General features: G+C 61.7%; 3 protein-coding genes across 4 annotated transcripts; 1 reads left to right on the top strand and 2 right to left on the bottom strand.

Moving 5' to 3' along the window:
- The first annotated feature begins 28 nt into the window (after positions 1 to 28).
- Positions 29 to 3,494, top strand: CHLRE_13g581150v5 (uncharacterized protein). Its single transcript, XM_043069570.1, has 6 exons — positions 29 to 281; positions 563 to 691; positions 878 to 996; positions 1,286 to 1,695; positions 2,227 to 2,363; positions 2,762 to 3,494. Exons 1-6 carry the CDS (start codon positions 243 to 245, stop codon positions 3,053 to 3,055), a joined length of 1,128 nt encoding a protein of 375 aa, XP_042917545.1. The 5' UTR covers positions 29 to 242; the 3' UTR covers positions 3,056 to 3,494.
- Positions 3,495 to 4,912: 1,418 nt separating this feature from the next.
- Positions 4,913 to 7,798, bottom strand: CHLRE_13g581100v5 (uncharacterized protein). Its single transcript, XM_043069569.1, has 2 exons — positions 7,388 to 7,798; positions 4,913 to 7,175 (listed from the first exon to the last, which is right to left on the bottom strand). Exons 1-2 carry the CDS (start codon positions 7,560 to 7,562, stop codon positions 5,887 to 5,889), a joined length of 1,464 nt encoding a protein of 487 aa, XP_042917544.1. The 5' UTR covers positions 7,563 to 7,798; the 3' UTR covers positions 4,913 to 5,886.
- Positions 7,799 to 7,876: 78 nt separating this feature from the next.
- Positions 7,877 to 13,318, bottom strand: CHLRE_13g581050v5 (uncharacterized protein). Of its 2 annotated transcripts, none has more exons than XM_001693520.2 (14): positions 12,821 to 13,318; positions 12,198 to 12,333; positions 11,788 to 11,856; positions 11,502 to 11,596; positions 11,099 to 11,262; positions 10,857 to 10,893; positions 10,540 to 10,609; positions 10,347 to 10,418; positions 10,101 to 10,162; positions 9,759 to 9,807; positions 9,365 to 9,426; positions 9,019 to 9,106; positions 8,659 to 8,735; positions 7,877 to 8,494 (listed from the first exon to the last, which is right to left on the bottom strand). In XM_001693520.2, exons 2-14 carry the CDS (start codon positions 12,312 to 12,314, stop codon positions 8,332 to 8,334), a joined length of 1,125 nt encoding a protein of 374 aa, XP_001693572.2. In that variant the 5' UTR covers positions 12,315 to 12,333; positions 12,821 to 13,318; the 3' UTR covers positions 7,877 to 8,331. The 2 variants fall into 2 exon arrangements, with proteins under 2 accessions (XP_001693572.2, XP_042917543.1); XM_043069568.1 differs by having other exon boundaries at positions 8,664 to 8,735.
- Positions 13,319 to 13,455: the final 137 nt, after the last annotated feature.

Below are 13,455 nucleotides of genomic sequence, written 5' to 3'. Positions count from 1 at the left end.
AAGATTACGACTCAATAACAGGTATCGAGATCACAAACACGAACATGCAAGCACTGCACGGTGGCCTGCGCCACAATCGGCCAGCATATAATGCCGCGTCAAGTCAAGCTCATCCGAAATCTATAGCATACATACCACTTGGCAAACGGGATGGGCGGCCGCGCTGGACAGTGGTGGCGAGCGGGCCCCACGATGTCAAGTCGAGCCACGATTCAGACCAATACTTCATTCGGCAAGCGCGAATGGAGGACACAAAGGAGGTGGCGCTCATATTTGCTGAGGTGTGTTCTGCAAAGATTCGGCAAAGCCGGGGGGACGCATGGCGCGACGGGGTGCGCGGCCGTGTCCACGCCGTGCCAGGCGCGTGCCACTGGCTACTTAGGGTTGGAGACCCAAGCTCTCCCGGTGATAAGCGCAATGTACACCATCGCTGGGCTTGCTAAACTGGGTTTGTTCGCTGAACTCACTCGGGCGAAAGCATGGCTTCGCACCACTGGCACAGACACAACACAACCTGGCCGCCTGGTAAGCACACCGTTCCCTCCGTTTGCTGTGCATGCAGTCCTTTGGCCGCGGCAACTTCCCTGGTGTCCAGGCAGAGGCACTGGATGCGTTAGAAACCAGCTATGTGGGCGCCATTGAGCGCGAGATGACCGATAAACTGCGGGAAACTATGGAGGCCAAGGTGCAGGTAAAAAGGGCAGCGTACGGGTTGGGTTAAGGTAGCGGTGGCGGATTCCAGGGGAGATTCGGGTCGGTTGTTTACATGATACACAGGAAGCGCAGACGGGGATCAACGTTTTTGTAGCCTACCTGAGGCCCTCACTGCAAATGCAAACCCAACGCCAATCCTAACGTCAATCCCTAACCCTGTCAGGCCTCTCGCGAGCACCGCGAGTACCGGATGCAGCAGTACCTGCAGTTACTGCGGGCGCAGCTGGCGGCGCTGAGAGGCGAGCCCGCGCGCTTCCCCACACAGCCCTCGCCCTCGGATGAGTAAGTGAGCGGCTGGGTGGCCCCGACTCTGGAGCGTGTGTTGACGGCGGCGGAGGGGCGTGCCGAAAAGTGCAAGTACCGCAACCACGATCGCGGGGGTGGCGGCAGCGCGCACGGCAGCTATGTTGCGCTGCGAGCTGAGGGACAGCGGTGCATGCCTGGCCTGACGAGAGGCGGGAGCCAGGGGTCAGGCGGCAGCACATTTCACAGTGACGTGTATGGTAGAAGACGTCCTCCCTCCCTGCGCGTGACCCGCTCACCTGGATGCTTGCGATATCTGTGTGCGCAGGCGCAACCTGCAACGGCTGCGGCGGGCGCGGCAGTTCCTGGTGCTCGTGGCGGAGGAACGGCCGACGGCTGAGGCTGGTGAGGCTGGTGGCCAAGCCTCTGCCTCGTCCTCAGTAGCAGCGGAGGCGGCGGCGGAGCCGGAACCGGAGGCAGCGGCGCCGGGGCCCGGGCCCGGCTCGGCGGCTTGTGCTACAGGGGCCGCGGCCTCGGCAGCGGCGTATGGGGGGGCGCGGAGGCGGGGCCAGGCGGTGGCGGCGGCGTCACTGTCGCTGCTGCAGCCAGAGGCTCTGCTGCCGCCGCCCTTCCCCTCCAACAAGCCCTACCGCCTGTACGTGTCCAACATGAGTGTGGTGCCCGCGCACCGGCGGCGCGGCCTGGCCAAAAGGCTGCTGCTGCAGTGCGAGCGCGTGGGTAAGAGGGACTGCGTGCGGCAGTGTGTGGAAGGGGAAGCTTCGACTCAGCCACCTGGTTTTGTGAGGGGCGGCGCGCTACGCGCGCAGCGGTCTGGTCTGGTCTGGTCTGGTCCTAAGCAGTCCCCGCGCGTGGTGTGGCATTTGGTGAGTGAGCGGACCTGGCTGTCGGTGATTTGCTGCTGAGGTGTGCACAGTTGCGCCCCTTCAACAAACACACGGCGTCAAACCTCGCGCGGAGCGCCTGCCCTCAGCCTGCCCTCAGCCTGCCCTCAGCCTGCCCTCAGCCTGCCTGGTTGCCAATCAAGTTCCGCAGTCCGGGTGCGGACGAGGACGCTTGCCCGCGCTCGCATGCCCTCACGCGCGCGGCCTGTGCGAACCGCCGTCTTCCTGCTTCTCCTGCCCTTTCTACCCCCCCCCCCCGATATCGAACATGAATTTGACCCTCCCCCCTCCCCCGTCGACCATTTGCTTGAGCTGATCATGAATGTAAATCCCCCCCCTTCCCCCCACCGCACCTCCGCCGCCTTAGCCCGGCTATGGGGCCATGAGTCCATCTGGCTCCACGTCAAGCGCAGCAACGCCGCCGCCGCCGCGTTGTACGCCTCCATGGGCTACACACCGGTGGAGTCGGGCGGCATGAGGCTGCTGCCGGGGCCGCTCAGCCAGGTGCGTGTGGGCGGGTGCACCTGGGGGTGGATGTGTGGCACTGGGTGGGGAAGGGAATGCGGATGGGTTTCATGACTAGCTAGGGAAGTGGGGGGGAGGGCGGCGAGTCGGTGATGGGTGTGTGGTGTAGGAAGGATCGCGGCAGTCGCTACTACCCGGATGCAAAGGTGCTACGGCAAATGCCTTTGTTTCGTTTCTTCGTTACTGGCATCGCGAATGGCACATGGGTTGCTTGTGTGTGTGGAACCTCCCTGGCAGCCCCACCAAATTAAGGTTCAATTGTACGGTATTGAGTGAGCGTGCTTTCTTTGCCTGGCATGGGGGACCAAACACTCCTTGGACCAAAGCGCGTGGCCTTGTGCCGCCATGTTTTGTTCCCTTGGTCTTGGCCTGAACAGGTGCTGATGACTAAGACCCTGCCGCCGCTCAGAGGCAGCTGCCGAGTGGAGCTGGGACGGGGCGGGGCCAGCAGGTCGCAGGCGGCAGCCGGCAGCAGCAGCAGCAGTGGCAGCAGCGGCAACGGCGGCAGTAGCAGCAGCGGAGCCGGCGGCGTGTCGGCGGGCGAGGCGGTAGTGAGCGGGGTGTCGGGGAGGTCCCGAGAGAAGGATGGTGTGTTTGTGTGGGGTGCCGTGGTGGAGGGGGCAGGAGACGTGGGGCCCACCGACAAGGGGGCGGAGCGGCCAGGGCAGTAGGCGGCATGTGGTCGGTGGCGGCGGGTGCCACGTTATCATGGCTGTGCGGCGTCGCCTAGGGGCTACGTTGCTTACGGTAGGTAGGTCGCGTTGGAGTTGAGCAGCGCTGTGAGTGAAGATGACTAGACTGTGGTCAACTTCACTACGGCAGAGCTTGGTCCGGTGGGGCTAGAGATGTGGACGTGCTTCAATGTGGGACTTCTGGCTTGCAGTTTTTGAAGCTTGGCTGGCGGGCTGCTAGCATGCAATGCAGCAAGTCAGCTGCGGGCAAGTCCCTGTAGACACAACCACACAGGAAGCATGTGGCCTTTATCTGAGTGTTGCGCTGCTCCCTCACTGGTCATGGGCAGCCACGACTACCGCGTTCGGTTGGCGCATTCAGTGCTCGTATCTCATCTACACTGTAGACAAGAAAAGGTGGCTCTCCCTTGCAAGGGAAAAGTGGGCTGTGCCGCCACGCCACGTCCTCCGTCTGAGGCCGAAGGTTCCGATACTAGCCTCATCTCCCGGACATAGCCGGGGTCGGTTTGTACAGGCACCGCCCGCCATATGTGCCCAGTCGCTCCAGCCGAGTTTTCCCTGCCGCCTATTTTTCTACAATAGGGCCGCTGCAGGCCTCCCTGGAGAACGAGGGCGCCTATTACTGCCAGGTGTCCAACAAGGACGGCTCAGTCAACAGCTCCAAGGCCAGCCTCACAGTCACACGCGCCGCGCGAGTCAGCAGGGCCACAGCGGGAGACGCTGCCGCCGGCGAGGTGCGCGCAGCCGGGTGTGCGCGAGGGCGGTTGGGGGCAGCAAGCGGTTGACACTGACATTCTTAGTCCGTGTTCCCTTCGCATGTTGCAACCCGAAGCCATTGCGATAGCTGAGATCCGCATTGTCCAGTGCACTGATCAGCGCTTGTGACCCTGTGATACACTGTAGAAAATAGAAATGTGCCCCAAATCCGCGGAAGGCGGAGAAATGTTTGGGGGTTGTGGGCCGCGCATCTACGCAGTGCAGACGTTTGGGGCGGATTTGGCGGTATCTTAGACAGGGAGCAGAGATGTTTTGGGGTTTTGGGGGGGGTGCCCCTAGGGAAAAGTTTCTGGGCGTAGATGGCGTGGGAGGGGTCATCTACGCTGTGTACCGTAGACGCCGGGGGCCTAAAGCCATCTACAAGATACCGGCACTGGGCGCATTACCGTACAACATGGCTTCAGGGGTCGTATCTTACTTTCGGGGTGATGTCTAGCTCCAGACAAAAACGGCCGGGTAGCCGCCGTCTTTTGTCTGGGCACATGGCGGTTTGGGGGCTTCTCCACAGGAATTCGGACAAAAACGGCCCCAAACCCGGGCCAACAAAGTCTCGCCCCAGACATTAGCCCCTGGAAGGAATGTCTAGGAAACGGGCAAAATGGCCGATTAATGTCTGGAGACATTAAGATAGGAGTCCTGCATGGCTTGCATATGGCCTGCAATGGCCTGCATACCAGGGGCCCGTGCTCAAGAGCTTCGCACGCTGCAGTGTGCGTCATCGCTTTGCTCGCCTCCCTACAGTACTGCGCTACATACCGGCAAGTCTGGCGCCTGCCCAGCTGATGGGCTGTGCAGCTGCCTGCGTTCTACTGTGCACCACTGCACCCAGGAACAGGGCATTTGCTGGCGGCGCTGGCGCTGCAGCTCGTTGCTGCGCGTGGCCTACGCCTCTACCACCTGCGATGACGCCGCCGCCTAGTGTCAAGTTGATGCCGTTAGAGGACTCTAGCTTGTCAATGTGCGCGGCCTGTGTCTCGAACAGATGAGGGCCGGCTGGGCGGCTTCGTCCCGGCGCTGCTGCCGGCCTCTTCCAAGAGCTGGGCGAGCGGCCCGTCAGCGGGATGTGATGCATTACAACACGACTCCTCGGATGCCTTGGCCCGTATGCCAGAAACCCGTGCCCACAGTCCCGCGCGTGGCCAGTGCCTTATGCGTCGGCGCTACGCTCCAGTCCATACCGGACCGGGCCATGTTCACCTGAAGAAACCGAAACCCCTTCACACGGCCAGCTCCCACCGCTCCGCAGCTCCGCGGCCTCAGCAACTATGTCACCTCTCACGGCTGCTCCCGTGTCGGCAAGTTACAGGTGCTACACAACAATATGCTGCCCTCTGATGGTCTCTAGTTTTAAATTACCCTGTAAAAATGCACCCCTGAGAGACGAATAACCGCCCGTCACGCCCGCCGCCATCTGCAAAACGGCAGCGTTCCTGGCTCACAGAATCATAGAGCCAGTGCCCTCACAGAGAAAGAGACGAGGGCAAACTAGTGTACACGTGAGGAAGAGAATAGGCGGATGCGGGAGAACAAGGCGGCAACAACAAGTTTACCCTACACAAGAATCAGTTTCAAATCAGACCCCTGCCCTGCAATCGTGGCCACATTCGAGCCCCCTTCATTCCCACACCTCGGAGTGGCGCTCTAACTAACTGCTGACCTTGCTGCCTGCGCCCAGCTCTCTGCGAAACGGCAACTCTGCCTGCCTAGTCCTCGCATAGACGCCTGCCATGACATTTGATACATATACTCGCGCCCCAACGTACAAACATTATCAGATTGGTAAATGCCACTTTCTCTCAGAGCCCGAGATGGCCCCGCTTACCAGGGCTGCGGCGCGCCCTTGCGGTCGGACTGTCCCGTCTGTGCAATGTCGCGTCCTTACCGCCCAGTGCTGCCCACGTATGGTGTCGGCACCCGATCCTGGTGCCCACCCTAACGGGATCACGCAGCGCCTGCCCTAAGACCGCACGGGTCATCTACGTGATCATGCCCGGTGATGCGCGGTCACAGCGCGCGCCGTTTCCACTTCAAGGTCAGTGCCAGTGCCCGTTGCCTTGAAACACCGCCGAGGAGGAGGTGGAGGACGACACCGAGTTGTAGCGGTGCAAGAACTGCTGGAAGTGGTGTTGTTGCTGTTGCTGGTGGACCGGATAGAGCTGGTGTTGCTGCTGCTGCTGTTGTTGGTGCGGGTAGTGCTGCTGCTGGTACGGCTGCAGCTGCTGCGGCGGCGCTGGCTGCACACTCCCGGCGCCTCCGCTCCCGCCGAGCCCCCAGCCGCCTCCGCCGCCTCCGCTCATGGGCTTGCAGGCGCAGCGCAGGCACACGATCTCATGACTGAAGCGCTCGCAGCGCCGCCGCACGCAGTCGCCCATGTCGGAGCACTGCAGCTCCCGCAGCACCAGGCCGCTGCAGCCGCGCAGCACCAGCCGCAGCTGGCTGCAGCCCACCAGCAGCAGCTCGCAGTCCTGCAGCCCGGTCGCCATCAGCACGCAGTCACGGCAGTACTCGACGCGCAGGCGCGTGGCGCGGCAGCTCGCCAGCCGGATGCGCCCGCCCACCAGGTTGCTGATGGGCTCCGGCGAGGACACGCCGCCGTGAGCCGTCGCCAACACCCCTCCGGCCCCTGCAGCAGCCTGCTCGCCGTCAAAGCCGGCCACGCGCACGCGCGGCGCGGACGCAAAGCGCAGCACGCCGCCCGCCGCGCCCGCCACCGCGCGCCCCGTCGCCACCGCCGCGGTGCACGTGGCCGCCGCCACCGCGCAGCTGGCGGCGCAGCTGGCCCGCGCTGCCGGCAGCAGCGCGTGCCACAGCAGCGCCCGACCCGCCACGTAGCTGCCGTGCGCGATGTGCCGCGCGCTCACCGCCACTGCCCGCTTCGCGGCAGCACCGCGGCCGCGGCCACTGCCTGCAGCTCCACCGGTGCCGCCCGCGCTGCCGGCGCGGCTGGCGGGGTCGTCGTCGGCGGAGCCGGAGGGCGTGCGCTCCAGCATGCGCAGCCGCGGCGGCGTGGCGGCGTCCGCCAGGCCTAACGTGGCCAGCGGCGCGAGGTGATCATTAGAGGTGGCAAGGTCGTCGAAGGCACGCTCTGCGTCGGAGGCCGTGGCAGCCAGCGTGCGGCCGCCGGCGGCCGCGCCCGCCGCGGTGACGAACGCCGTGATGTGTTCATGGTACGCGCGCGCGCGCCGGCCCTGCGGGGAACCTAGTAGCTGCAGCATCTGGTCCTGCTGTTGGTAGTGCTGTTGGTGGTGCTGTTGGTGTGAGTGGTGGTGGTGGAGGTGGTGCTGGGGGTGCTGGTGGTGGTGAGGGTGCTGCTGCTTTTGGCCTGTGGGCAGGAGCAGCGCGCAGCACAGGTCGTGAAGCGCCATAGCGCCAACGGCTATTACCCCCCAAAGCTAGGCACACAAGAATCCCCGACGTCATCTTGCACTGATAAGCGCGACCTCGGAATGCTAAATTACCCTTCGGCCTCCGGGAAGCCCCTTTGGCCCCCGCGCCTGTAACCCCCGCAGTCCCACCGAGAGAGCCCCGACTTGCCTGACCCCGAGTCGCGCTTGCGTGCGCTGGCCACTGCAGGCCCCTGAGCGACTGTGCTGTTACAGACGGGGCATTTGGACACGTTTGCTCGGCAGGCCCCGCAGCCGTAGTGACCACAGCCCAAATTGTACGCTGGATTCTCGTCGCTGAACTCCTTCCAGCAGATGACGCACATCCTGTCGACTTTGGGCCCTTTCTGTACCAGTCCGCTTGGATGCTGTGAAGGCTTCCACGCGTCGCCTGGTCAATTTATTGGGTCGCGCTGCTCACGCCTATATCGATAAAGCTGTATCTCAGTGCGTCCATTGCGCATAATGACTATGGATGGCGGTAAGCTTGGAGTACGCAGAGCAGCGCTGCAGGGGGGCGTGCAAGCCCCCAGTTTTACGTTCTGTCAAGCACAAGTCGGAGACAACAACAATGTCGTTTGTATGCTTTGTGTCATGTGTGGACGAGGCACGCCGCTGTGACCAAACTTGCACAAATTGCAATCTAAAGTTCCCCCTCGCATGCCGCAAGTCGTGGACCCAGCTCGGTTCCGGCGCGACGTGTAGTTCACTGTAAAGTATGGGGCAGCTGAAGGCGGAATCCATGCTCGGCACGGCTGACCTGCGACAACGGGCTTTGACTTGACAGGCATCGTCCAGACCATCGTCGCTCACGGCCTCCCGCCTCTCCCCTACTCCCCTTCGATACCACCCAAATCAGTGAGGCCTTGAATCAACGGCCACCATCAATGCACCATAATATCATGTACTATGCACTTTACACGATCACCCCGTGCTTGCCCCACTCCTGCCGCCCTGGCCTGATACGGTTACTCAACGCAGTCGCCGCCAAATGATACTCCGCATGCGATTACACCTTAGGAAGCCCTTGCGCATGCATGGCGGCTCAGCGCCAGCCCCCGCCTGATCCCAAGACGCATTGCCGCGCACTGACACTCACCGTCCGCTCGCTACCCCCTGGTAGTGCGGAATCCTGAACCCCCGCTCCCGCATGCGCGCCACCAGCTGCTCAATGAAGGGGTCCATGTCCTCAAACAGCGACTTGTAGGACTGGAGCGCGTCGCGCAGGTAGCGGGCGCGAGACGACAGGCTCAGGTACCTGCACAAGCAAGGCGCATGAAAGCATGAGACCAAGCGAAGGCGCCTCCCCACGGTGCCTCCCCACGGTGCCTCCCCTTGACTGTGCAAGTGTGTCTGCAGCTGGGGACGGTGCGGCAGGCGCGCGCCAACCCCATATTTGTAGGCCGCCCTCCTCCAACTTACTTAACTGCAAACTGTTGCGCATCTCTGATGATCCGCTGGATTTCTTGCGGGTAGACAGAGTCCTTGTGTCTCACCGCCTTCACGGTCACGACGCGAAGGTCACGCATACAGCACAAGCACCGTGCATAGGATTGCACACATGGTTTATTTGTACAAGCAAGCTTCTGGCGCTCTCGGTCAACGCAGGCTGCCGCCAGACTCGAAGGCGCAAGCGTGGCTAACATTCGGGAATCGCTGGCTTCTCGGCGCGTGTGTGGGAACTGGGGCGAATGACATCCCAAAAAACACAAAGCTGAAGATAGGCTGAGGCGCACATGAACGCACATCCATGGCTCCTGATTTGGACCGCCGCGCACCTACCTGCATTACGTCGTAGATGTCCTCCATGCCCATCCCTCGTGAGGTCGTGTTCCAAAACGGCACGTAGTGCACATTGGGTCTCAAGGACCTGCTGGTTGGCGTGGTGTAAGGTCTCAGGCAAGCAGGCAGGCAGGCAGGCAGGCAGGCAGGCAGGCAGGCAGGCAGGCAGGCAGGCAGGCAGGCAGGCAGGCAGGCAGGCAGGCAGGCAGGCAGGCAGGCAGGCAGGCAGGCAGGCAGGCAGGTAGGCAGGCAGGCAGGCAGGCAGGCAGGCAGGCCGGAGGCAGACAACCCACCAAAAACTTCCATGAGCCACCACCTCCGCCAGCATTCAACATCCCGCACGCACCGTGTGTAGTGGCCCAGGAAGGGCTGGTTTTGGTAAAGCACCAGCGAGTTGGTGTGGAACAGCTGCATCGTGTAGGCGAACAGCGGCAGCGCCGGAGGCGCAGAGGCATCAGGAGCGAGAGGGGCCGAGCTCGCCGATGTAGACGGGTGCAAGTCCGAGCGATCAGCACTCATACATCATACATAAGCCTGACGACGGGGAGTAATGGACCCCACCGGGGCAGCGCTTTTGCCTCCCGTTGCTGACGCTATGTTCACCAGCTGAGATTCGTGTCAGGCTCCCGCATGCCGCAGTTCCGCATGGAAGCGTCTTGCATCACAAACCCTGATCGTATTGCCTTGCAGCAGGCGTGAAAGGACACAGACAAGACAGCGCCGCAGCCGCGACGACCCACCATGCCCAATCGGAAGCTGGTGGTGTGTCCCTCCAGGTGCAGCAGGTACCTGCACGCACGTGCGAGCGTGTGGTTCCGTGAGCTTCGTGAGCACGAGGGAAGTAAGCACGCAGGACTTTGCATGCGATGCAAAGCGACGTGCCGTACGCGTGTGCGTGGTCTGCATTGGGAAGCACATCAGCCACGCGCAGAGGGTGGGAGGATGTGCGTGTCGCGGTGTCCCGTGGCAGCCGACCAGCCGTGGCGTCAGTTGGCAGGGGGAGCTATGCTCGGCCGGCCCTGATGGCTCGTTCAGGCTTCATTCCCACTCGTGTCGCAGCCCGGCCGCGGGCTCTCGCTCACTTGAAGTACGTGTGGTTGGCGAGGGGCATGCCCTTCCTGACTGGCGGCTTTTTGGAGATGCACTGCGGAGGGCGCAATACAGGTCGGTCCTGCCGTGTGAACAAGAAGGCATGCGGAAGCACACGAGACCGGCTGCCATGACTGCCCTATGACGACAACCACACATATCCATTTCAATATAAGCAAGTACTGGTTCGCTTGACTTGCATCGTTGCATTTACTATGATACGCACTGCCGGCGCCTACCGAGCTGCTGCCGAGGTATGGTTCCACCAACGCCACATCCAGCACCGACTGACCCCGGCCCTGCTCCTCATCCTGCAGCAGGAGAACGGGTGGCGGCGAGCATTGCTGCAAAGGTCGGGCCCACAAGAAAACGAACGGACTACGGCATCGCAGCGTGGCACATCTGAACAGCCCTGCTGAAGCCCAAACAAACCTGCATTGAGAGGAACGACAACCAAGCCCTGGTGCAGGGAGCTGTGCACTTGGGCTCAAACTTGGCGGCCCTGAAGAACAAGAGCGCGTGGGGAGGCGGGGTAATCTGGGGATGAAGGGTGTGTGCGGCCTTGGCTCATGTCCTGGGCTCGCGTGCGCCGTCTGGTGCGGTGCATGGGCGGCGCATGAGCCGATGCAGTGGCGGGCAGCGGGCAGCGGGCAGCGGGACAGAGCCGGTATGTGAATGTAGCCAGCCCAGGTCCTGGCTTACAGTGTGTGGCAGGCAAACCGCGTAAAGCCTATGAAAAGCGAACTCACCACCAGTTGCTGCAGAAGGGTGTCCCTCTGAAGAAAGCTATGGTAGTGGGGCACACCAGGCACCGAATCAACATTAGCAAGCAACTGGGATGAGTGGGCCCCGGCGTACACGCGGTGCGTAGGAGTATTCCACCTGCGGAATTAGCCTGCTGAGCCCCTTACATCAAGTAACAACTGAAAGCAATCCTTATCGGTCGCCCTTGGCCTTTCCGGTTCCATGGTGGGCTCCAATGTGCGCTCACCGACGTCCTTCTTCAGGTGCCAGGGGTAGTGGTACGTGGACTTGGCGAGGAACAGGAACTGCGGGATGAGGATATCCGTGTCGCTGCCCGCCGCCCCGTCCGCCGTCTTGATGATGCTGAGGAGCGGCGCTGTGCAGTTCTTGTCGGGACCACACCAGCGCGGCCTGAGGCAGAGACACGGGCAGGGAGGCGCAGGCACGCACTCTGAGTGTAAGGCTGCATTGCGATACGCACACTCGCAGAGTCCACGCCTAGTACTGGGCTACAGGCGCACTTCTCGCTCCTGGTGGTAATATCCTTGTTTGCATCTAGGTGCCCCGCACCTACCCAACAAGCGCGAGCAGCGTTGTTTGCAGGATCTCCATTTACTGACCACCCCGCCCCCCCCACACACACAACTCACTGATTGTCCTCCACGTTGTATGTGAACAGCACATCCGGCATTCTGATCTCTCCGCGGTCCAGGAGCGGCTGTAGCTGCCTAAAGAAAGCATCCATCTGGCGCGTGCAGGAAAGGCAAGTAAGGGGTGAGGTGGGACAGGCGGCATGTGTGCCGGGTGATACCGCCCCAACGGAAAAGCAATCCATGCAGCTGTCTGAGCATGCCGTGTCTGAACAGGAGTGACACTCATGTTTGTTCGTGGATACAACGGCCCCTCCCGCGAGTCGGCTATTAGCTCGTCGCACACCTGTGGTGCCGAAGGCTGTGGCGGCACCCGCTCGTGCGGGTCATCTCGCAGTGGGAAGTAGATCTGGTTCTGTGGTGCGCGAGCAAGGGCGAAGTATCTGTGAGTGTCGTGCGCGTGGCAAGCAATAGCTGTGGCATAATACGACTGATTGCCTGCCGTAGCCCAAAGCTTTGTCCCCGCCGCCGCGCCCCTTGTGTCACAGCTGTTTGAGATGCGCGGTCTGCAGCGACACCGGCCCTTGCAACACCCCCCCCTTGGAGCACCGCCCCTTGCAACACCGCCCCTTGCTTGGTCACCTCTGCAACCTCAGCCCTGCTTGCCGCGGCTTCTGTTGTTCACCGTATGCGACAAGCCGCCATCAGCATCACACGCCCTAGGCAACCGCACGCCACGCAGCGCCAGCCTCTCACCTTATAGATGAGCACCACCTTGAATACGGCAGGCAGGAAGTGCCGTTTCATAATGTCGTAGTACAGTTCTATTGTGGCGTTGGCTTTGAGCCGGCCCCGCTGTCGCCAATACGCCATGTCTACGTCTAGGTTTTCCCTGCAAGAGCGCGCGTGCGGCGAGCGCATGTTTCGTCAAGTGCATCGGGGTTGCGTGCGAGCGTGGGTGACCGTACATGTCGCCATTAAAGACATAGGTTTGAGTGAGGCAGGGGCACAATACGTAGCAGTTGTCGAGCTTGTGGCGCGTGTTTGAGGGAGCCACCGCTTCGCCTCAAAGAGGCTTGTCAAACGCCGTATCCCCTGCCCCCATTTCCTTTCCACGCCCGTGTGCAAGCTTGGTGGCGCCCCTGATGTGCTTGCATGCGCCACTTGCCCGCACAGACGTTCATGCTGGATGAACACACGCGAAACGCTTGAAACCAGGGACCGTACGGGCTTGAGCTGTAGTATCCTGAGGAGGCCCTCAGCTCTGTCGTCATCTTCCTTTCCACGCCAGTGTGGGGCCTTCATCGTTCCCCATGGTGCCCGCATGCACATGCCACCGCAGTCCTTGCCCGCGCACGGATTTCCCTGAACGACCCCACCTCAGGTGTTGCGCCCATTCGTGCTCCGTTGGCTTGAGGTGGCCAACTGGAGCCTCCAGGTAGTCGAAGTGTGGGGTAAAGCCGGCCGGGCCATTTGCAACGACCAGAAGCGATAGGCTCAAAGCCACGGCCAGTAGGCAGAGCAGGTTCTCCAGCCGGGCTGGCGCCATCAATCGCAGAAGCTAGCGCGCGGATGCCAGCTCATACATGGTTATAGAGCATTGGTAACACAACTACATATTTTGCAGGTTTGAGTAATTTGCATAGTTCTCAGGTCAGACCGCAACTCATTTTGCGCGCAGCTTTGCGCACTGCCCCCGCCTGGGCCCAACTAATGTTGGCGACGAATGTTTGGAAGTTTTCTACCCTTTCTGGTGGCCAAACATGAAATCACTTGAGATTGATGGTCGTGACCTTGATGTCGCTCGCTGAACAAGAAACGCGTGCGCTCAAAATTCCATGCATTGAAATGTGCATCTCATGAAAAATGGTACTTTGGACATGTTGTGAGTAAGCGAAAGTCAACAGCGCGCAACACACGCCCCACGCTCCTGGACGCCCCATCGCCATCCACTGGACCCGTACCGTTCAGCCAAGCGCCCTCGTTACCTATGCCTACTACGCATCCGGTATCA

The sequence above is a fragment of the Chlamydomonas reinhardtii genome, chromosome 13 (genome assembly GCF_000002595.2).
Source record: "Chlamydomonas reinhardtii strain CC-503 cw92 mt+ chromosome 13, whole genome shotgun sequence".
Classification (NCBI taxonomy): domain Eukaryota; kingdom Viridiplantae; phylum Chlorophyta; class Chlorophyceae; order Chlamydomonadales; family Chlamydomonadaceae; genus Chlamydomonas; species Chlamydomonas reinhardtii.
This window is presented reverse-complemented; position numbering and strand designations above follow the sequence as displayed.

Excerpts from the sequence above, each read along its gene's own strand:
- CHLRE_13g581150v5 (XM_043069570.1), top strand. The coding sequence starts at position 243 with ATGGAGGACACAAAGGAGGTGGCGCTCATATTTGCTGAG. Across the intron at positions 282-562 it reads TGGCGCTCATATTTGCTGAG|TCCTTTGGCCGCGGCAACTT; the intron begins GTGTGTTCTGCA and ends CTGTGCATGCAG. Across the intron at positions 2,364-2,761 it reads TGCCGGGGCCGCTCAGCCAG|GTGCTGATGACTAAGACCCT; the intron begins GTGCGTGTGGGC and ends TGGCCTGAACAG.
- CHLRE_13g581100v5 (XM_043069569.1), bottom strand. The coding sequence starts at position 7,562 with ATGTGCGTCATCTGCTGGAAGGAGTTCAGCGACGAGAATCCAGCGTAC. Across the intron at positions 7,176-7,387 it reads CAAGCGCGACTCGGGGTCAG|GCCAAAAGCAGCAGCACCCT; the intron begins GCAAGTCGGGGC and ends TCCTGCCCACAG.
- CHLRE_13g581050v5 (XM_001693520.2), bottom strand. The coding sequence starts at position 12,314 with ATGGCGTATTGGCGACAGCGGGGCCGGCTCAAAGCCAACGCCACAATA. Across the intron at positions 11,263-11,501 it reads TACAACGTGGAGGACAATCA|GCCGCGCTGGTGTGGTCCCG; the intron begins GTGAGTTGTGTG and ends TCTCTGCCTCAG. Across the intron at positions 10,163-10,346 it reads CATACCTCGGCAGCAGCTCG|TGCATCTCCAAAAAGCCGCC; the intron begins GTAGGCGCCGGC and ends CGCCCTCCGCAG.